This window comes from Diachasma alloeum, unplaced genomic scaffold (genome assembly GCF_001412515.2).
Source record: "Diachasma alloeum isolate Michigan unplaced genomic scaffold, Dall2.0 Dall_scaffold_00201, whole genome shotgun sequence".
In the NCBI taxonomy this organism is placed as follows: Eukaryota; Metazoa; Arthropoda; class Insecta; order Hymenoptera; family Braconidae; genus Diachasma; species Diachasma alloeum.
Window position 1 is genome coordinate 1,517,973 of NW_021680366.1, and position 22,161 is coordinate 1,540,133.

The following is a 22,161-nucleotide window of genomic DNA, read 5'->3' on the forward strand; positions in this document are numbered from 1 at the left end:
GAGGTTGATTTAAAAATGACGGAGTTTTATTTGTTCTGATACATCACCAGGTTTTTCTCCGTAGAGTTTCAAATGTTTATCATCAGCCGAGCGCGGCAAGAAGGTGTGTGCGTTTGACCTCGTGATCGATGGTGTGTTTCTTGTTTGCTCTCTCATTCCTGATGAATCGCTTGAACTCGGGGCATTGTTCTTTCACTTGTGTATTCTCTGACTGCGCCACTGTAACACCGTAGCATTTTTATTCGTGTCTACTCCACCGCCTTTCATCCTCCGGATTCTGCTGATTTAGAAGATTATTTCGAGGAGAAATCTTGTTTCTGTTTATTTGGGACGCGGAAGGTTCGAATCCAAAAATGAAAATAGCTCGGTCATACCCGCAGGAATGATAGAAGAATTTCCGTGATTATTAATAACATGAGCAAAATGCCTAGATGCGCATGGGGCAAAACGGACCGCAGGGCAAAACAGACCACTGACAAAAAACTGATGATTTTTGTTTTTGCTTCCGGATAGAAGCTTTGTGATCGTGATTTTTTTTGATTTCTTAATTTTGGGTGAAAATGCCTAGAAATGTCATGAAACGTGACATCCCATTGAAATTTTTCGAGATATCTTCGTTTTTGTATTTTTTTGGGCGTAATTCACTTTTGCGCACTATGACGTGGGTAAAAGTCAGGGAAACCTTTTGAAATTTTGGCTTGTAGTTAGGATTGTCAAGGAACATTCTTATGTCAAACTTTAGATCGATATATTTGATAGTTAATTGGCGCAACTATATTTCACCTTTCATTTTCACATCAGGGTAACTGAGAAAGCCATATAACATGAATATATGTTTGTATTTTTTGAAAACAAGCATTGGGAACTATTCGGAAGCCTACTACCAATGAAATTGGTAGAAATGAAAATAGGAGAAAAAAAACGTGGAGAGTAGTTTCTATCGCGCTCAGGGATAGCCAAATTTGTAATATTTTATTACGGTTACTTTTGTAGCCCTCAATTAGATAATATCACTCTTGAAATTTCTTGAGTACTTCTCAAGTATCATCAATTCAAATATTCAAATTTTCAACTATTTTATCAATCAATAATTCAAGGTAGGAACATCAACGATTATTTGTGTAATCGAAAATCCCATTTCAAGAAATTTGAATTATTCACTTAGCAGTAAATTGACAGTTTCATATTAACAAATTTTAAATATATCATTATTCGTAAAAAATCAGATTCTTAATATTATGTTATTTGAAAAATTGTATCAACATATTTTAAACCTTCAATAATGTAAGGGTCAAACCCTTGTAATATTACAGAGATTTAATATTGATGGGGAACTAAATATAAAAATATCCGTTTTGCTTTTAGACACACAGATGTCTCGGAAATATTGGGCTTTCAAAGTCATTCGTCGTTTGACGTGATTAGCAAATCTGATCAAATTGCGGTTCAAAGACGATGTATAGAACCCCTGTGACGGTTATGATCCAAGAAACCCACTTTTAAGTCAACACATTCAGTTTTCTTCATTTGAAGGAAAGAAAAAAAAAACAAAAATTACCAATTTTCTGTCAGTGGTCCATTTTGCCCTACCCTCCCCTATCAAAAATGTAAATTTGTAATCCAATTTCTATTATATTTTTTATAGAATACTAAAACCAGACCGGTGTCTACATATTGGTCTGGTTACCCTAAAATCTCTCGTATCGATCACTCCTATCAATAATTCACCAGCGTATTTCACATTCTCTAAAGTAAGAGAAAATGAATCTATCGACCTTCACAACTGACATATTTATTATTTGAACACGATCTCCCTAAAGCCATCATAAAGAATTAAATTACCCAAGACGAATGAGACTGCCTGACCAAATTTATGCTCAAGTCACTGTGAAAATCCTCCTACACTCAGCATCAATCTTGTCCAACGTTTTTTCTTTTCATTTCTTCATTTAACTCTAAAAAAAGCTTTTTCCTTATCTTCATCGATCTTTTGCACCTTCAGACACTTAGATACCTGGATAAAGGTGGGTTTACAAATAAAAACAAGAAAATGTAGAGTGAGGATAAAAAGAGTAGAGAGAGAGGAATGAGGTGAGGCTGGAAGTGTAAGGAAAGATAACGAGAAAACAGTCCATGGGGAAGAGGAGTTTTCTAACTCGTTACTGGCTAACGCTCAACGTACATTGTACAAAAGTAATGCCACAAGGAGGTAAAACTCGTTTCAGAAATACATTCAAACAATCGGTTATTCTCTTAAATCCCAAATGCAAAACAACATATCTTCTCTCCGTATTCTTGTGCATTTCAATAAGTTTTGTTTTTTTTTCCACTGCCGTAACTTATTTATTTTTCTTTGTTCCTCTTCAAATTCATTCGCGGGAAGGGGAAAGAGAGAAATACAATTGAATAAATACAGATGTACCTTTTATTTTCTCTGTTGTTTCAACTACTTCTGTTACTCTACTCCTCCTATCTCTCGCAACACAATCGACTCGAGTCGTTTGTAAACTCCATGAGTAAACTCGATCCAAACTGCGTTTAACTCGATACTCTGATTGTCTCCTTTATCTCCGAAGATTCTCGCTATTCTCCGGCAATGCGAGACAAATCGATCGTTAAATTTATTTACGGAAATTACGGAATTGGGAGAATTAAGGGTGAACGATTTGTTGATTAAAATGTTGCGGATTTCATTGAGAAGGACTAATGTTGCGGTTTTGAATATACACCCGGAGATTCAGAGGCAATTAAATAATTGAAATTGATGGGAGAGGAGTAGAATGGGCCGTTTTAAGTTTTCAAAATCTGCTTATCACACAATACGATTGAGTTGAACTTGCTCTTATTTCGAAGCTTGTTTAGTGATGCCGCGAGACACTTTACGAGACAAAACTTTGGAGAGATGATCTCGTTCTCAATGAACACGGCAATTATTGCCCTCGTCTCAGTCTCGAAAAACAGTATTGATTCTCGTGATGCCTCCGAGTCAATTTATCTCATCTCGGTCTCAAGTTTTTCGTGTTTTTTAATATGGAATCTCGGTTTTTGTCTCGTCTCGGTTTTCTATATGTAAACAACACGAAAAACTGGAACCCGAGATGAAATAAATTGACTCGGAGCCATCACGAGAGGAGTCGATATTGCGTATTTTGAGACTGAGACAAGAGCTAAGGTTTCCATGTTCATTGAGACCGAGATCACCTCTCCAGTTTTGTCTTGTGATGTCTTGGGAGACATCACAATATTTCAAATATTTCATATATTGACCAGTAATGGTTGAAAAATAAAGAGTGTTATAAATTTATTTTCTGTGAAAAATGCTAATTTTTTCGAATTTTTCGAAGAATTTGTGGAAGAAATGCAAGAAAACTAAATTGTGCTATTTGTGAAGAACAGAAAATTAAAGAAGTTGAAAATTATAAGATTCATGAAAGTACAGGATGAATGAAAATCCAAGAATAACCAAACTCAAAAGCTCATTCAAAATTTCATGACATGGCGATGTAAATAATCTCATTCTAATTCTATTCAAACGTGCAATAATTGAAGATTTTAATCACCCACAGGTCGGAAAATAGCAAACTTTCACAGAATAACTCAATACAACGAGTCAAAGCTACACTTTCATCGTGTAGACAGACAGCAGATGGGAGTGTACATGTGCATTGCCACCAACGAAGTGCCCCCATCAGTCAGCAAGCGCGTTACGCTGGAAGTCAATTGTAAGCATCAAACTTCCATCGTTTACACAATTCATTCATCATCAGACTAGACTGACAGTCTGTATAATTCAAATGCTCGTGGCAATTCAGAGGTGAACAGTTTCCAGTTGATCTCGGAACTACACTTGTGCGAGAATAGTTCGAAAGCCCGATACAGAGAATATTCTGTGCACCGCCACGAGCATGTCCGTACTGATTATCATTGAGAAATTTGAGTATTGATTCCCAAATATATTTTTGGTGAAAGAAAATTATTCACCATGTCGAATCTTCACGGTTTGTAAAGGGAGAACATTTTTTTCTTCGAATGGAAAAATGTGATAATGTGGCAGCCAACATTAACCCCTGAAATTTTGTACTTTTCCCTGAATATTGATTTCAAACTAAATGTTTTCAACAAAACATGATGGATTCAATCCCATGATCGAACTCGATCTACACCGTTAAAACAATTTAGTTGATTTTCCGGAAAAAGACTTGGAATTCAATTTTACGGGAAAACGTCAATAGAATATCAAGTTTCTCTGAAAATTCAAGTAAAGCCATGAATTTTCAAGTGAAAATGAATATTCAGTGCCAAATTCTCTTGAATTTCCAGGGAATTCCTTCAAAATTCTTGGAATTCCAGAAATTTGTGGAAGAATTCCCTGAAAATTCAGAGAAATCTACAACTTCAAGAGAAATTTCTCCGATTTTTCCGGACTCTTCACTAATTTCCCCAGAATAATTAAATTGAAATTTACAGTCCCGACGAATTTTTCCCTGAAATTATGAATCTTCATTGACAAAATTGCTTGAAATTCCTGGAATTTTCAAGACTCTTACCGGAAATTCCAGTGAAAAATTTTTAACAGTGAAAATGGAATTCAGAAGTATATTTTGAATCACAATTGGATTCATCCATTCTTCCATTCGGAAAAAAAACAGGGACAAAAGTGTCTTAATTTATGGCACCAGCTTTGCTAGTGCATTGTTATGAATTTCAAACTCGTTCAGCAAAAATATACTACCAAAATATTCCAGCAAAAATTCTGGTGACACTGAATTTTTCACATTTCATTCTTTCCCGTTTCGACATATTGTAGCATCTGATGCATATTGAAATGCACGTGCTATATTGATTTATACATATGCCGGGAATATGTGAATCATTTTTCAGCCCCCGTAACAATACTAATTTCCATCATTTTTACCCTTCTCGACAGTTGCACCTGCCGTGGAAGTGCGGACTCAACTGATGGGAGCACCATTGGGCAGGAGTGTGCAGCTGGAGTGCTCCATCGAGGCACATCCCAACACGATAAACTTTTGGGAGAAGAATAGGGGCATGCTACTAGATGGGTGAGATATCTTTATATCGCACAAACGTACATTTTGTCCTATCAAACTTGCATCGGTTTTCTCCTCATTCTTGAGCGATTCCAAGAGTGATAACTATCTTAATATCACCGGTGGGAAATTCGTTGAGGAAGCGTAATTTTTCTGTTGCTGTGGCCTCATTGAGAATTAAGGCAATCTAGATGTTTACGGTCAATGAAACGTTTGAGTTACTGATAGAAATTTTGGGTGAAATTTCAATTCTGCATTAAAGTCGGAACGTAAAATTTACTCAAAGGTCTGCTCAAAGTCTCATAATGAGAAATTCTTTATCGACAATCACTGTTGGAGAAAAGTCGAGATTTCGTGGAAAGTTCACTGTTGAAAATTTTCGTCTGAATTTGCCACGAGAAATTCCAGAAATTTCTATCGCGTTCAGTTTCCCCTGAAATTTCAGGAAATTCCGTCATTGAAAAATCAAATCAGTAGCGAAGTGGTAAAAGGGGTTAAGTCGATTTATCTCCCAGTTGAGTTTTTGAGGAATATTTCCGAATCTAAGAGAGATAGTGAAATTTTCGTTGGAACCTTTTTTGTAGCCCTCAGTTCGCTCTACAAAAAAGGTCATGACGAAAATTCCGTTATCTCTCTTAAATTCGGAGATATTTCTAAAAAACTCAGTTGAAGCCCAAATCGACTTGAACCGTTTTACCGCTTCACTATTGAATCCTTTTTCTGCTAAAATTTTAATTTTTCTTTCAAATACTCTTTCAAAATTTTCTTAGCAGTACTCGAATGGATCCAGTCTGTTGTGAGCAGGAATCAATAAAGTAAAGGGTAATTCTATTTAGGGACAAATCCCTTTCTTCAGCAGACGCTCTGCTGGACAACTAATGATAAACCTCTAGAATATTCAATGTAACCAACAGAACAGCCAGAAGATGAAATTCCGAGCGCCAAAATGTCACATTAAATTCTATAATCTTACTCGTTTGATCTCGTTTCAGCCCCAAATACGAAATTCGAGAGGAGAGAATGGGTTACCACGTTACAATGACCCTTCTGATAAAGAAATTCACACGAGACGACGTGGGTAGTTACCACTGCATAGCGTCAAACAGCTTGGGAAAAGCCGAAGGCTCCACAAGACTATACGGTAATTAATTTTACCCCTCAAACGCTCGGGCCCCGGTTGATAACATTCACCTCATTAACTCTGAAACACTCACCTCCCTTTATTTTCCAGAGATCGAAGTCAAAGACGACGTGATACTAGGCGGTGAGTTTCAAACGAGATCAGAAGGATGAAAAATAATGAGCAGTGGTTGAGACATTGATAGAATGAATGTATCAATGAAATCTTCATTTTTATTCAATGGAAGGGAGGAATTGAGTTTTCTGTACGGTTTCTCACGATTTCTCGACTGGGAATTGGTACTGCATACTTCCCAAACTCGAAAAATTGAACTACAAATAAAAAAATCCCAAAATCTCACTGCAAAAACATGTTCATCAAAAAAAAAAACCATTGCAACAGGCCGGGACAGAATTGTTCTGAAGTGATCAACAAGATTTCGAGTTTCGGAAGTATGCAACACGGATGAAAAAGTTTAATAGCTCGCCAAACCCCATGATCCTCGTTCTGACCTTCTGACTTAGAGTCATCCTGGTCTTAATTTCGAATACTAAATTTTCATCAACAGAAGTCGATTTGGATTTTGATAATACAGAGAGAAGCCGCATATGACCCCCATGAACCTTATTTTGACCTCTATGACCCTTATTTTGACCCTCATAACCCTTGTTTAGACCTTTATTCTGATCCTCATTGCAACCCTTGTGACCCTTATTTTGACTCGTGACACTTAGTATTGGAGTCTTAATTTCGAGCACCAAATTTTCATCACCAGAAGTCGATCTAGATTTTTATAATATAGAGCGAAACCTGGTGCATTCGCTAGATAAATCCAGTGGATTTCTGTTGAACTTTCTATTAGTTTTTAACCGATTCTATTGAAATGTTAAATAGAAAATATCCCATAGAAAAATTCAAAAAAATTATACTTTTCTATACGACTTATTCAATTCAGGTATTTTTGATAGAATTTCCTCAGCTCAAATTCTATTTTTTTTGGTTTGATTTTCTTGATGAGAAAAATAGAAAAATTGAATGAAAAAAACTTTGAAAGTGAAAAATCGAATTCCCTTGACTTTCTGTTGAATATTTTGATAGGAGGTCCTTTTTCATTTTGATAACTCTTAAACAAAGCGTCGGAGTGAAAAATGTTATTAGAGCTTTGGTCTCCCTATGAGCTCCCCGAATTACCCTCACGAGGATGACATTTCATTTTGGGACACCCCGTATATATTATATTTTTTTCGAACGATGCAGCGGAGTGTCGACACCCTTGACGTTTATCCCCACTCTATACCCCAAAATTATACTGAAGAAGTCCTCAAGTTTTCGTAGCAGTATCTGAATACTTTTATTTTGCAGCAGGATTGGCAGAGGCTGCGCGTGGCGCAAGTACAGCATCGTTCTCCACTCTCCACTGCCCATACTTCGTAACACTCAGTGTTATTTCGGTCCTTCGCCTCGTGTGTACACGGTGAACACACAGCACATATCCAAATCCAAACAAGAGGAATAGAGTAAAATAAAGTATATAAACACGGACTGACCTTTAATTCAAAAAAGGTCGTTGAGTTTGTGTTGCGCTTTTCACACTGGAAACAAGCGATCGACCGGTGCTCCGTACATGTACCATTTTTGTGTGCCAAAAAGATAGAAAAATAAAATGGATGAAACTGAATGGAATGAGCGATTGAGGATGCAACATCCGGCGTTTATTTAGGCGGATGAAAATCCTCAAGCTTTTTCTTACTTTTTAGTCTCGACGAGGAAAACATAAGTGATGAGGAATGGAAAAATGAAAAACAAAATACTGAAAAAATTGTCTTTGCCGTCAGCCTACTGTATATTTGTCTTTTCTTATCGCGTCCTCTTACCCACCCCACCCTTCCCCATCTACGTGTTAGTATAAAACGGTCTATCGAAACATCGGCCGAACGTTTAATTCATGGGGATTTGATATTTGTTCCGTGCCAAATTCTGGGGAAAATGGTGTAATCAGCAAATTTACAAAATTTCATATCAATAAACTTATCTCTAATCGTGCATATCTTATGCGAGTGACTGGAACTTTCATGGAATTTTAATCGTCGAGATCTGCAGCTTTTTGTAATGACGAAAAATTGCGAAAAATGTACTTTTTTTATAGGGAAGACGGGGTAAAAAGAACACGGGGCAAAATGGATATCTTGAATATTTCGGATCAAGTGAGAAGGGGAAAATGAAAGACGGGGTTAAGCCAAGGGGTTAGTAACTTTAGAAATCATAGAAATCGCGCGATTTCCAATTGGTAACTCGTGATTTCCAACCTTTGGTAATCATCTGCAATCAATGAAAACTAAAGGTAAATTCAGTAGCGAAGCGGTAAACCGGTTTAACTCGATTTTTCCTTTTGGCCAAACCCTTTTTTATGAATATCTCGGAATCTAAGAGAGATAGCGAAATTTTGCTCACGACCTTTTTTGTAACCCTCAGTTGGCTCTACAAAAAAGGTTCTGACGACAATTTTTGTATCTCTTTTAGATTCCGAGATATTCGTCAAAAACTGGCCAACAGTTAAAATCGACTTAACCCGGTTTACCGCTTCGCTCCTGAATTCTACCCTGTGGACTGTGGATTAACATCTTTTTCGAACTCAACGTGTTTATAAAGATTACTTTGAAAGCCAGAGAATATTTTAATTCATATGCCTACATTGAAAATGATAACGAGGTCAGTGTTCTGTGTACTTGGTATATTTTACCAAAAAATTTAAAGGTTTTACTCCCGCTACCAATGATTTCTCATGGTTACTTCAATATAAAACAATATCGAAAAACAATTTCGCCATTTGTATTGAATTTAATAAACCAACAAGTTTTGATGAATCAATATTTGCGTTACGGGATTTGAAAAAGAAGAAAAAATTTTGATTTTTGAAAAATATGCCAGTGTTTTTTCGCCAAACAAAATCAGGGAAATCATCGATTTCCATTCCATGAAATCGTTGGAAATCATTGGAAATCATTTTGGAAATCGATTCCATTTGGAAATCATTGTGATATCTATGAAACATTTCAATTCTTTTGGAAATTGAACCAATAAACAGATGAGAACGGCTGTTAGTGATTCCAAAGATTATTTGATAAAATTTAGGAAAAAAAATAATGAAAAAAACAATTCTTGCAAATTATGGCAAACAAGCTATCCATTTTACCCTCTGCCGACTGAAATTCACATCGAATCGACGCTAAATCATTTTCTTTGTTATAATGTATGCTTGTAACATTTTTCAAAATCTAGTGTCCCATTCACCGCGTCTTCTCCTAAACCGATTAAATCAAAACATCAAGGTAGATCAGGAGATGATTTATACAATTCTCAATCACATTCTACAGAACATTACATTCTCCAATATTGCGAGAAGATTGAAAAAAGTGTGAATCGTTGAAAGAGATAATTTTTTAATAATTTCAATCATACAATAACCGTTTCGTCTATAATAATTGTATTTTTTTATGGACCTTAATTTCCAACATCACTCGAATGCAGCAGTAAGGAAGTTTCATATCAATAGATTAATTTTCCACAATATCTGTCTGGAGCTCACATGTTCCCAGATTATTCTCAATTTTATTGATTCACGAGACATCAAGGCTTCCAATTCTCCATCTCCTGACTACTGCATTCTCTCATGTATCGCGAAATAATTGAGAGACGAAGCTGTGAAATAAATTGAAAATTCTGCTGACTACCAAATGCAACACCTAAAAGAAATGATTCTGTCATAATTTTATGAATGCAATAATCGTTTCATGCATAGTAGTTGTAATTTTTTATGAAACGCAATTTCTGATATCACTCAAGCGCAGCAATAATAAAAGACTTTTGCAAGATATCGTGGTCTACTTTTAGCCCATCACTTTTTAACGATGAGTTTCTATGTGAATAAATACATGAAAGGTGTAAAAGGCGCTCGGTTTTGCTCAGATACTTACGATCTCCACCCTCTCTGCATTGCAAGCAGCGATGGGAAAGAAGGAAGAGGGAGTACGGTATTACATTCGTTAGATTAATTTTATGGCCATTCTAAACGTTAATACGGGCCGCCGTGGAATTTATTTGCAGCCGCAAAACGTTTAGGGCTATAGCATAAATAAAGACATTTTTTTTCTTCTGACTATTTTATCTCATGAGTGTATTTTTCGTAAGAATGCTGGTAATGTGTACGTGATATCCATATTTAAAACGAGTATCTGTGTATATACACTGAAAATGTGTGTGTGGAAGGGAGAGAGTAGTGTGCGAATGCATCACAATGGGGAATGTATGTAAGGCATGTACTAACTGTGTTATTCATTAAAACGCAAAATAATGTCACAGTGCTCTATTTTTTCGTGCTTGCCCGGCAATTCGGACACCCACTCGACTGACATAAAAATATGATATTTAAACAAAATGAATGATGAATAAAATAAAGAGTCTTGAGAAGAGGAATTGTTCATTTATTTCCCTTAGTTTTTCGGTTCCACTCACTTTTACAGGAGAATCCACGGCAGAAAAAATTTCCAAATTGAGAAGGAAATTTTTCGAAATCCAGAATATTTTAGTATCGATTTCAGCATAAAATATTTCCAATTTCAGAATAGTCCTTCCCGCAATTCCAATCGTTGCTAGTCACACGAAAAAAAATAATAGAAAAACCGAGTGATTTCGGTAGACAATTCTATTGAATTTCTATTGAACTTTATATTTGTTTTTGGCCGGTTGTATTGAAATGATCAATAGAAAATGATTCCATAGAATAAGTCAACAGAATTCGGCTTTTCCATACAACTTATTCTATTGAGATATTTTCGACAGAATTTCCTCGTCTCAAATTTTCTAAGTTTTTTCATTCTATTTTTCTTTTCTTTTCATCAAGATAATCCACCAAAAAAACTTGGAAAATATAGAAACAATAGAACAAGTTGTATAGAAAAATCGAATTCCATTGACTTTTTCAATAAATGTTTATTATGAGTCATCTTGACTCCGCACTTGGAAATTTAGGAAATTTAAGTAATAGCTGCATTTGAATTTTTACTCTTGTGACCACATTGACCTGAAAATAGCAATTTCATTGAATATCGCAAGAATAAAATGAAGAGTCATGACAAGAGGTATTGTTCATTTATTTCCCTTCATTTTCTATTTCACTCGCTTATACAGGAGAGTCCACGGAAAAAAATTCCAAATTGAGAATGAAATATTTCGGAATCTAGAATATTTTATTCCCGATTTGGGATTACAGGTATTTCTGATTTCAGAATAAAATGAAAAAAGGAGGAAATTTTCCTCTGTTGTAAATGAGAATTCACCTAAGAATTCACTCTAAGATCGGATCGTTTATAAATTTCATATCATATTTACTTGACTTTTCAACAGATTCAGCTGATGAGATAAAATATTTTCCTGAATTTATTGTCTCAACTGCAATTTTCACAGAACTTCAAAATAGAAATGAGTACAAACTAACGCATGATACATTTTTATAGAACAATGCCCGATCCACGGATGAATGAATAAAATATTTCTCGTAATAATTGATCGATAGCTTCCCCAAAGAAACCAATTCATTACCGCCGAAAAATTCCAAAAAGCACTGGGCTAGCAATACCTTTCGCATAACAGGAAATTCACAGAAATAAAAAGTTCACAACTTGAAACTGCGACTCGGCCATCTTTAGAATCCACTACACGGCCGATACATCTCCCACGATTTTATTTTCGTGGTACAAGAAACAAAAAAAGAGGCGCCACACACCAGCTCCATCACTGTCTCCCATCTTGTGACAGTCTTGTCAACTACCAATGACAGCCACCAGCGCTGTTAGAGGAGGCACAACAGGAGGACAAATACAGTCAATATAGTGCGTGTAATGTTGTCTCAATAAAAAACATGAAAAACGAATAAATTAAAAACCTCAATTACAGTTTATCGTTACCTCATCGGCCAAATCAGTCGTTATTTATAAATTCGTAGCATCTGTCGCATACGTGACCACAGAATTCGAGGACGTTGATATTGCTACTGAGCATTGAGCGTATTTTTCGCTCTGTCAAGTGATATTACGCCTCAATTAGTCTGAATTTTAGTGAAGAAAAAGGGGAGATGTTAATTAATGAATCCTTCAAATAATTCCCTTCCTCATAAATGTTTTAAATTCCATTCGATCGCTATTTCGCGAGTATTTCCTCGAGGTTTTAATAATCAAGAAAACGGAGTGACAGGTGCTCAGCTGACGCCCCAAACATCAACAATTTAGTCTAAAAAAATTGTAAGTCGATATTTACGTGAATGTTTGGGGGAAAATTTGGTTGATTGTTCTGAGGTAGAAAGCAATGGAGCCTGCGGCACCGCAAAATCCACCGCAGCAGAATATACCTACTGGAAATAGTGGAGATAACGGCGACAATGTTGGAAGGTTATTGAACAAATATGCATAATTATAACTGCTTTTACTCGATGAAAATGTCATTAATCGTTGAACCTATTAATGCTCATGGTTGATGCTTCACCAGCTGTCTGTTGCTCCGCTACGCCAGTCAAAATTCACTGGACGAGAGCTCACAAAAACATATCCCGAGGGAGAGTGGCAAGGACAAACCACCTTACAGAAATCATCATCATACAAATCGTGCTTTCGATGTGATAAATGCAATGAGAAAGTGAGTTGACAAGTTGTTATTGCATGTCTGTTAATTAATCGATCCACAGAATTTTTTCACTGAGCCTGTGGATCGTGAATGATTGAATAATTATATTGGAACAATTTGAATGTAGGAATTCAACAATAATACACTGAGAGAAATTTCAATGGTAATTTCAACTACAAGGGAATTGTCAAAAAATAATAGTTACGGTAACAGTAAACATTGTAGATTGAACTATTACATTAAAGTGAAAATTACATCATAATGTTGATAACACTATTTGACATGGTAAATCGAACGGCGAATCGTAGTTTAATCTACAAAGTTTATTGTTAATGTAAATATAATTTCTTTGACAATTCCCCTGTAGTTAAAATTACCATTGAAATTTTTCTCGCAATTCGTACGCAAAAAAGAATGACACGTACACTGAGAGAAATATCGTCAAAATGTCACAAAACTAGACTGTTGGAAATTTTTTGAAATTTAAGTAACAGATGCATTTGAATTTTTAATACTCTGAACTTGAATTCAATTTCGGACTAAATTGCTCATGGAATTCCTGATTCATCTCGGAAATTCAATAAAATTAGGTTTTTTATTATGAATGATCATTGAATTTTCAATAACAATTTGGATTTTCAAACCTATCCCGAAAATTAAGCAACAGATTGAATATTCAAGAACATTGCCTGATTTATTAATAACAAGATCAATGGAAATTCCATGTAAATTATTCGTTGTTAACAATTTCAACATTTTTTACTTGAAATTTCAAGAGTAATTTTCTAACAGTATAATTTCTTGCGCCAAATATCTCATCTCTTGAGGATAAATTTCGTGGAATAAGAATTCAGGATAATGTGTCAGACAATGTCAGATTTCGATGAAGTTCTCACGACTTGAGCATGAACATTTCATGATAAAGAGAGAATTTCTTGCCGCAAGAAATCGGTTTTTTCGTGTCAGAAGATGAGAAAATGACTGAAAATATCATAAGCTTCGATTCAGTGAATCATGAATCAGAGACTTTCATATTGAATAAATAGAGAGTTTATGCAGAGGAAAACCTCCAGATATTAAAAAAATATAACCGCCGCTTATGCTAAATCGCTTTGAGTTCGAAGGGAAGCAATATCTTCTTTTCCTTCTGTCGAACTATTCTTGTCTTTTAAGGAATATTATTTCATTTCGAAAAAAATACATCACCATTTCATTCAGTAATTTCCTTCTTAGCTCAAAAAGTGCCGATTCCTAGTCTGAAATTTACCATAAATTGATCAAATATATATGCGATGTTTTTCGCTCAAGAAATGATTTTTGTGATATTATGTCGATTTTTATCTTAATGTATGAAAAACACGAGGAAAAATCTTCAGAAAAGCGCGTTTTCTTAAAATATCTCACTAAAGTCATTAAACAACGAATTCTATTGATTTTTTTTGTAGAATATTTTCTATTGTACGTTCAAATTACGCATAAATTCGGTAAAAAATGATACAGACTAAACACACGGAGAAATATTCAATAAAAATTACGTATCTTTTCCGTAATGCCGAAGCGACAGGAAGTGTGGTTACAGGAAATCTTACAGAACTGTCACGGAATTTTCCCAGAGCGTTTCGTAATTTTTACTGAACATTTCTCCCCGTGCATTTCGTTTGAGTACGAATCAAATATATTTCTCTCCTCTTCACTCAGACAAAATTTACTATGCGACGTAATCTTGGAGGCCGACGGTGGGGTAGACGTGCCAGCCCACAAAATGGTACTTGCAGCATGCAGTCCATATTTCTACGCAATGTTCACAAGTTTTGAGGAGCGCGATCAGCGTCGAATAAAGCTCCAAGGTGTCGACTACGCGGCCTTGGAATTACTAGTTGATTATGTATACACGGCCGAGGTGCACGTCACTGAGGAGAACGTACAGGTTTTACTCCCAGCAGCGAATCTACTGCAGCTGACTGATGTGAGGGATGCATGCTGTGATTTCCTCCAAGCACAACTGCATCCGTCAAACTGTCTGGGAATTCGAGCGTTTGCTGATCTCCATGGATGCTTGGAGCTGCTGGCACATGCTGACAGTTATATAGAACAGCATTTTTCGTAAGTGGGATTCTATCAGTCATTAAGGGCGGCCCTGGTGAAACTGAGAGGCTTCGGTTGATGAAAATAACTATCGAGCGACTTTTGATATATGATAGGGTACCTAAAAAGCCAAGAGAGGTTTCATACCAAAACCATTTTACCCCGTACGCCAGGTGAAAACGCCGTACTCGCAGCACGATTTTCGTCCGTTTCAAACTTTTCATTTTTCAAAATGTGCGGTAGATTCCATCGAATAAAACTAGGTATTTTTTTCGATTACCTCAATTAAATCATAGAAAAATTTAATTATTTCGGTTTACTCGTTTTGCTTGCGAATGGAAGCTTTGTTTTTCGCCGATTTATCGATTTTCTAATTTTGATTGCAAATGGTCTAGAATGATATGAGACGTGAAGAAATTATATTTTTAGGGCCATGTACGTATGTGTCCGGCAACTTGGGTTTTTGGTGATTAATTTTTAGAAAATTCAACATAAATACGGTGAAATTTGTAGATAAAAATCTGAATTTCTGGCTCATTGTAGTTATTATTGAGCTCAACTTTGGCGCGCTGTTTCAGCCCGATCGGTCCAGTAGTTCCTGAGATATAACAACTGGTTTAAATTTCGTTTTTTCTCAATATCTCAAAAACTACTGCACCGATTTCAATTTTTTTAAATACTCGTCCCGATGGCGTCTATGTAAGTCAATCAGAATATATAGACTCTTTAATACGCAGTTTGGAGATATTGCCGTCTTTCCGTTTTTCATGAAAAATCTTTTACGCACGATAACCTGAGAAAAAAGGAGATAGCAATTTGAAATTTGGTATGGTTCTAGCTCTTATAATACTAAAGGTTAGTATTTTGGATAGGCGCAACCGGCCGAGCAATTTCGGAGATATTTAACCTTTTGTATAAATCTTTTTCATTAAAAGGTTGAATATTCTTCTGTAGATACCCGGTAGTATGTGGTTACGGTGCCACACCTGTGACAAGGATAGAGAATTGCTACAGATCCATTCGGAAGCTTACTACCAATGGAATTGGTAGAAATAAAAAAAACCAGACTAATGACACAAAAAGTAACGTTCACACATATTCTGTCGGATAGGCTGCAACCCCTGCGTGTTTCACTTTTTTCATATCGTATAAAAATTATTATTCTGAGTAGTTGAACATAAAATTCTTTCGATCAATTCACTAGCGAGAAAGGTTGTCCTCACAATCAGTCGTAAACAATGCAATTATCCACTTGTTCATCAACAAAATTCTGTTCGAATTGTAGAGAAGTAGTGGAAGGTGAAGAATTCCTGACTCTGGCGCCTCAACAAGTGGCTAAATTGATCTGCAGTGATAGATTGACAGTGCCATCCGAGGAAAAAGTATTCGAATGTGTTATTTCCTGGGTCCACTCCGACATGGAAACACGCCAGAGTCACTTGGCCCAGCTGATGGAGCACGTCAGACTGCCTTTACTCTCCCAGGAATACTTGGTGCAGCGGGTAGAGGAAGAACCCCTTCTCAAAGCTAATTTGCAATGTAAACTAGTAAAAAAATCAGACTCAAAGTCTAGTCGAAAATTTATTTTCACCTTTGACACTGGATTTTAGGCAAAGATTTCCTGATCGAGGCATTGAAGTATCATCTGCTGAAGGGGGAACAGAAGTCTCTATTCAAAACCCCAAGGACTAAGCCCAGACAGCCAAGGGGATTGCCCAAAGTTCTCCTGGTTGTTGGGGGACAGGCACCAAAGGCAATCAGAAGTGTCGAGTGCTATGATTTCAAAGAGGAAAAATGGTATCAAGTGGCTGAACTGCCGACACGTAGATGTCGAGCTGGTAAGTAAAAAGTTAACAATAATATGTTTATTGATTGACTGTTGATAACTTTTTTAAGAAGACTAGGAAAGGATGCGCTTCGCGTGCGCATGAATTGGCTAGCGGTTTCTATATATTATTTACGATCTTTGCGTATTTATTTATTCATTAATTTTATGAATAAATTTAATGAATGAATAAATAATAAAGAGGTTTTGGTTTGCAAGAATTCTGTATTCATTCAATATGAAAATCCCGCATTCATGATTCACTGAGTCGAAGATTTTAGTGTTTTTAGTCTTTTTCTCATCTCCTGACACAAATGAACGATATCTTGAGCAAAGGATTCTCACTGCATCGTGAAGTGTTCGTGTTCAAGCCACTCTGTTGAAAATTTTCGCTTGAAATTTTCGGTACAATTCTTGGAAATTTTTATCACATCACAGTTCCACTGAAATTTCAAGGATCTTCGTCATTGAAGACTCAAAATTTGTATGGAAAAATCAATGAAAATAGGAAATTTCAATTCAATTATTCCATAAAAAATAATAGAAATGAGGGAAATTGAGGTAAATAGTCTTGAATTTTTGATTAATCGAAAAATCATCATAATTGGCCACTGAATATTCATGTTTTAATTGAAAGTTCAAGTATGTTGGAGAATTCGTCCTCCTATTATCAAAAATTTGGACTTTTATTGAATTTTCAAAACCTCAATAGAATTCAATGTCACTCCTAAAAATTGCTGGTCAAATGTCCATGAAAGTTCAATTTTTTCCACTAGCGCATGATAATTTGGCTCCGCAAATAAGTACTGTGATGTCGTGTTCCCCAGGTTTATCAGTCCTAGCAGGTCGTGTTTATGCAGTGGGAGGGTTCAACGGTTCCTTGCGAGTCCGCACAGTCGACGTTTACGATGGAGCAGCTGATCAGTGGTCAGCGTGTGCCGGTATGGAGGCAAGACGTTCAACACTGGGTGTAGCAGTCCTCGGTAACTGTATTTACGCAGTGGGCGGTTTTGACGGCACCAGTGGCCTCAATTCAGCTGAAGTTTACGACCCAAGGACCCACGAGTGGCGAATGATATCGCCGATGTTGACGCGACGAAGTTCAGTTGGTGTTGGAGTTGTTAAAGGACTTCTCTACGCTGTCGGGGGGTATGATGGAGTTTCTCGACAGTGTCTATCCAGTGTTGAGTGCTATAATCCAGAGAAGGATAAGTGGAAACCAGTAGCTGAGATGTCAGCGAGGAGGAGTGGGGCTGGAGTTGGGGTTCTCGATGGGATACTTTATGCTGTTGGTGGACATGATGGACCACTTGTCAGAAAAAGCGTTGAGGCGTACAATCCAGAGACTAATCAATGGTCATCCATTGCTGATATGGCCCTATGTCGACGAAATGCTGGTAAGTTTGTGTAAAATATACAAATGCGAGCGGCTATCACTACGAAAGTGTAAAGATGTAAAAAAGAAAGTAAAAACTCCAGAATTATAATTCACTTATATTAAGGATGTTTATCCAAAATCACAAGTATTCACAAAAAAACTGATTTTTTCCAACTGAGAGATGGAGTTATTCCCTTTATCTTGATAAAAATTGCAATCCACCAACCAACGTTCAATATTTCGAAATGCAGTGGACAAAATGCACCAAACGCATGCGCTAACATGCGCTTATATGGGATAGAATCTTTCAAATATTTCCTCTTTTTGCCCGGGTACTCCAAATTTTTCTCTGGCCATTCGATTCAGTATAGTTTTGCACATTACCTTCTATTTTTATTTCTATTTTTAGAGTCTTATAGTAAGTGAATTATAAATTTCAACATAAATCCCATAAGAGCCCGTGTATAAAGAAAAAATTGTGTGTTTATTTCTGGCGAGACTATTGCGATTAATTTATTTTTAACATCAAAGAATTTAGTTTCATATGTTCTGCTATAAGCCAGGAAAATTATAGAATTTTTCTTGAACATGAAAAAATGTGATTTGCTGAAAATGGCTAGACATCTTTAATCATGATAATTAGTGTTTTTTAATAAATAATTGTGCATAAACATGGAAAGTCACATGTCCCTCATCTCATGAAAGGAAGGGCCCCTTTCGCGGACACTTTATCATTTGATTTTGAATGTTTGTGATTGCGCGATTACGATGATTTTTTCTGGCTGAAGGAATAGAAAATTTCCTTTGCACTGAGACAATTTGTTCGCCCTTCCTGGGTAAATTTGAAATTCTATCAAGTGAATAGTTACTGGGACATTGACGATAAAAAAAATAAGAAGTACTGACAATTCCCAGCTAAATAAAAATTACAATTCCCCAGGTGTGGTAACTCTGAACAGTCTCCTGTACGTAGTAGGGGGTGACGATGGCACCTCAAACCTGTCCTCAGTGGAGGTCTACTCACCCCGAACAAACACCTGGACAACCCTCCCCAGCTCGATGTCCATCGGTCGTAGTTACGCCGGTGTCGCTATAATCGACAAGCCCCAATTGCCCGCGTCATCAATATGAGGTTTGCAAACCGCTGGGCACCCCAAAGATCCCCAGCCCGGACCACCAGAAGAGACCCCAGGTGAGTCCGTGCCCAGCGGTCCCAACTCTCAGAATCACGATTCAAACCACCCACGCCACAACTGCGAGGGTCCCCGATGTGTCTGTCAGCGCTACGAGAACGGTGAGCTAGTGGTTGCCACCATGAACAACAGAAACCCAGAGCCCGAGAACAATTACCAAAACCCCCGAAACCACCAAAGGATCTACCAGAATCGTCCGCCAAACCTCAACCCCCACTACCAGAATCCGGTGGATCTAGTCCACAATTACAATCAATCGCGAAGGCAAAACGAACCCGAGGAGAACATCTACGAACGCCTGGACAATGACGAGGAGGTGAACGAGATCCTGGACGTCAGGAGGAACGACCAAAACGATCACATGTACGAGAGGATTGACAATCGCCCCTGGTCGAGGGGTAACCAAGTCACCAGGAACATCAATCCCATTCTCGCGTTTGAGAGAAACTCGAGAGACATCTACTTTCAAAACTCAAGCTGCCTCAATCGTCTGGGAAACTTGTCACGAAATTGTTTCTCCACTGATAACGTTGCAATGGCAACTAATGGACGTTTTGTCTATCAATTTGGCCAGTGCATGTGTCAATTTTGTATGAGATTGCCTTTCATAAGGTATCACATTTGTCAGCAGTGCAATTCATTTAATTCGGGTAATTATGGGGCCAATTCGAGGCATTACATCTATCAGGTATCGAGAAATTGCAGGTGTGCTTTCTGCAGGGGTGAGTATTCCTACAGATTTCCGATTAATGCAAGAGGTTTGGTGGAGAGCTTGAGGTGCCAGTGCAGAAATCCCGGAAATTGCAGCTGCAGGGGTAGACTCTTGTCATCCTCCAATTCAGCTATTTATATAGGAAGAATTGACAGAATTGGAAGTGTTAATAATCCACTTTATGCTAATCCCAGTGTTTATGTGGGGAGAATTGAGAGGAATGGCGGGGGCGGGGGGGAGGGGGCGGCTGAGGGTGGAGCGGAGGCGGCTGCTGGGGAGCCTGGACCCTCCGGGGAAGCCAGGGCACAAGCTTCTGCCAATTCAGTTTGTGATGTTAGCAATGTTGTGGATAGACACACTTGTGATGACTCTTGCATCAGGGGTCAGGGGGGAATTTGTCAGTTTGCTAGGGCTGAGAGGCCCGAGTGCCATGGGAGGTTCTCGTATCATTGGTGGTTTGTCAATAGGTGGCTACCTGGGTGGGGCTCTGCTGATAGGGGCACTGAGGGGAGCAGGGGGGAGGAGAGCAGGGAACCCACGGCCAGTGATAGTGATGATTGAAGAGGGGTTATTGAAAATTTCTGGTATGGAAGACAATACTGGGTTTTGGTTTTACTGATCTCTCATTGGGAAAATTGAAAGTATTCCAGGAGTGGGGAGGTTTTGACGAATTATTTGTAGCTAGAAGGATCATTAATTTATCAGAGATTATGCAAACTTTCTTTAGTCTTTAATTTTTGGAGTTTGTACATTGCGTTGAGACAGGGGTGAGTACTCCTACAGATTTCCCATTAAAAGTATTCCAGGGGTGGTGAGGTTTTGATGAATTTCTTGTACTTAGTGGGATCATTAATTTATCGGAGATTATGGAAACTTTCTTTAGTCTTTAATTTTTAGGGTCTGTACAGTGCGTTGAGACGTCAAGATAATGGATTTTTCATTGGCATTGATTTCGATTGAGAAATTTTGAAATTCGGTTTGTCTTGAATTCGATCATTCTTGAAATCAATTATGAACGAAAAGTTTCCACAATCATCTGCTGGAATGAACGTAAGAGTAATTTGATCGATTTGTTCAACTTTCGAACTAAAAATTAATTAAAAGTTTTAGAGTTATTCTGTTTGTAATTCTTCAAACATTCCAATGACTTTTTTTAATTATCTGGAAGTGTTTGTCATTATTTCGGTGCACAAGAGCTTCCTCAGTACTTTCAATAACTTGGTAATAATCTATTGGATTTGATATTTGTTGTTTAATTGTTCGTCAACTATCGTCTTTCCTGAATGGAGAATTGATTTTAAATATTTTTCTCGTTCTTCGTCATTGTTACGTAATATTGACGCCCTGAAGACTGTCCTAGGTTTGATAAGTTTAGTTTTTAGTCCTGAAATAATAATCCTGAAATATCACAGTTACTGTAAGTTGGAAGAACGAATTGAAAATGTTTTAAGTAGTAAAACGGAATAAAATAGAGGAAATTATTATGACTCCGTAATTTTTTGGAAAATGTAAATGCAATTTAGTTTAATTTGTATTCAGATAAATTCGAAAACCTGATTGACCAGAGATTTATCAGTATAATTGCATCGAGAGTGATTGATTAAAAGAAAAATTTATGAGTGCAAATTTGTAAATTGCCTGGCGTCATCGGAGAAAATGTAGTACATAACAAAAATCTGTGTGATTGAAAAATTACAATTGCCAAAAAATATCATGCAGACAATATCAATGTTCAATTATAAGCTTAGATGCGTGATATCATTATTAAGTTTTAGTGATATTTCCGATCAAGAAATTCACAATAATAAAAATCAAATCACTAATATATTCTTTGTGAGTAAGAGAAGTATCAGGATTCAATAATTTCCTTTTCACTTAAATTCTGAAAGCAAGATCAAAATAAAATAGAAATATAATATAAAGTAAATTTTGGAATTTGTGTATTTTCCTCAGTTTTTGCGGAAACTATATTTTCTGTTTTAATAAAAAATGATATTGTGCTTCAAGTCTCGATTATTTTAGCAACTTTTCAGTTTAGTTTTTAGAGAATAGAAAAACTCAATAACTTATGAGAATGAAATAAATTAAGTTATTTACATTTTTTCCGGAAATCCATGGGGAC

At 36.8% G+C, this 22,161-nt stretch overlaps 2 protein-coding genes across 2 annotated transcripts in view; both read left to right on the top strand.

The window, feature by feature from the left end:
* The window catches only part of LOC107035840 (lachesin), a 56,545-nt gene extending 47,969 nt beyond the window's left edge, over positions 1-8,576 (top strand). The window contains exons 5-9 of the mRNA XM_015253439.1: positions 3,567-3,722; positions 4,928-5,063; positions 6,044-6,192; positions 6,283-6,315; positions 7,537-8,576. Coding sequence (XP_015108925.1) covers positions 3,567-3,722; positions 4,928-5,063; positions 6,044-6,192; positions 6,283-6,315; positions 7,537-7,649 — 587 coding nt within the window. The 3' untranslated portion in view covers positions 7,650-8,576. The remainder of the gene's footprint in view (positions 1-3,566; positions 3,723-4,927; positions 5,064-6,043; positions 6,193-6,282; positions 6,316-7,536) is intronic.
* Positions 8,577-12,041: 3,465 nt separating this feature from the next.
* On the top strand, positions 12,042-22,045 carry LOC107035901 (ring canal kelch homolog). The gene is made up of 7 exons (XM_015253540.1): positions 12,042-12,614; positions 12,712-12,858; positions 14,545-14,949; positions 16,217-16,470; positions 16,542-16,769; positions 17,584-18,153; positions 19,075-22,045. Exons 1-7 carry the CDS (start codon positions 12,532-12,534, stop codon positions 19,263-19,265), a joined length of 1,878 nt encoding a protein of 625 aa, XP_015109026.1. The 5' UTR covers positions 12,042-12,531; the 3' UTR covers positions 19,266-22,045.
* The last annotated feature ends 116 nt before the right edge of the window (positions 22,046-22,161 follow it).

Coding starts and splice junctions, on each gene's coding strand:
- LOC107035901 (XM_015253540.1), top strand. CDS start 12,532: ATGGAGCCTGCGGCACCGCAAAATCCACCGCAGCAGAATATACCTACT. Junction 12,859..14,544: donor GTGATAAATGCAATGAGAAA/GTGAGTTGACAA, acceptor CTCTTCACTCAG/ACAAAATTTACTATGCGACG. Junction 16,770..17,583: donor GACACGTAGATGTCGAGCTG/GTAAGTAAAAAG, acceptor CGTGTTCCCCAG/GTTTATCAGTCCTAGCAGGT.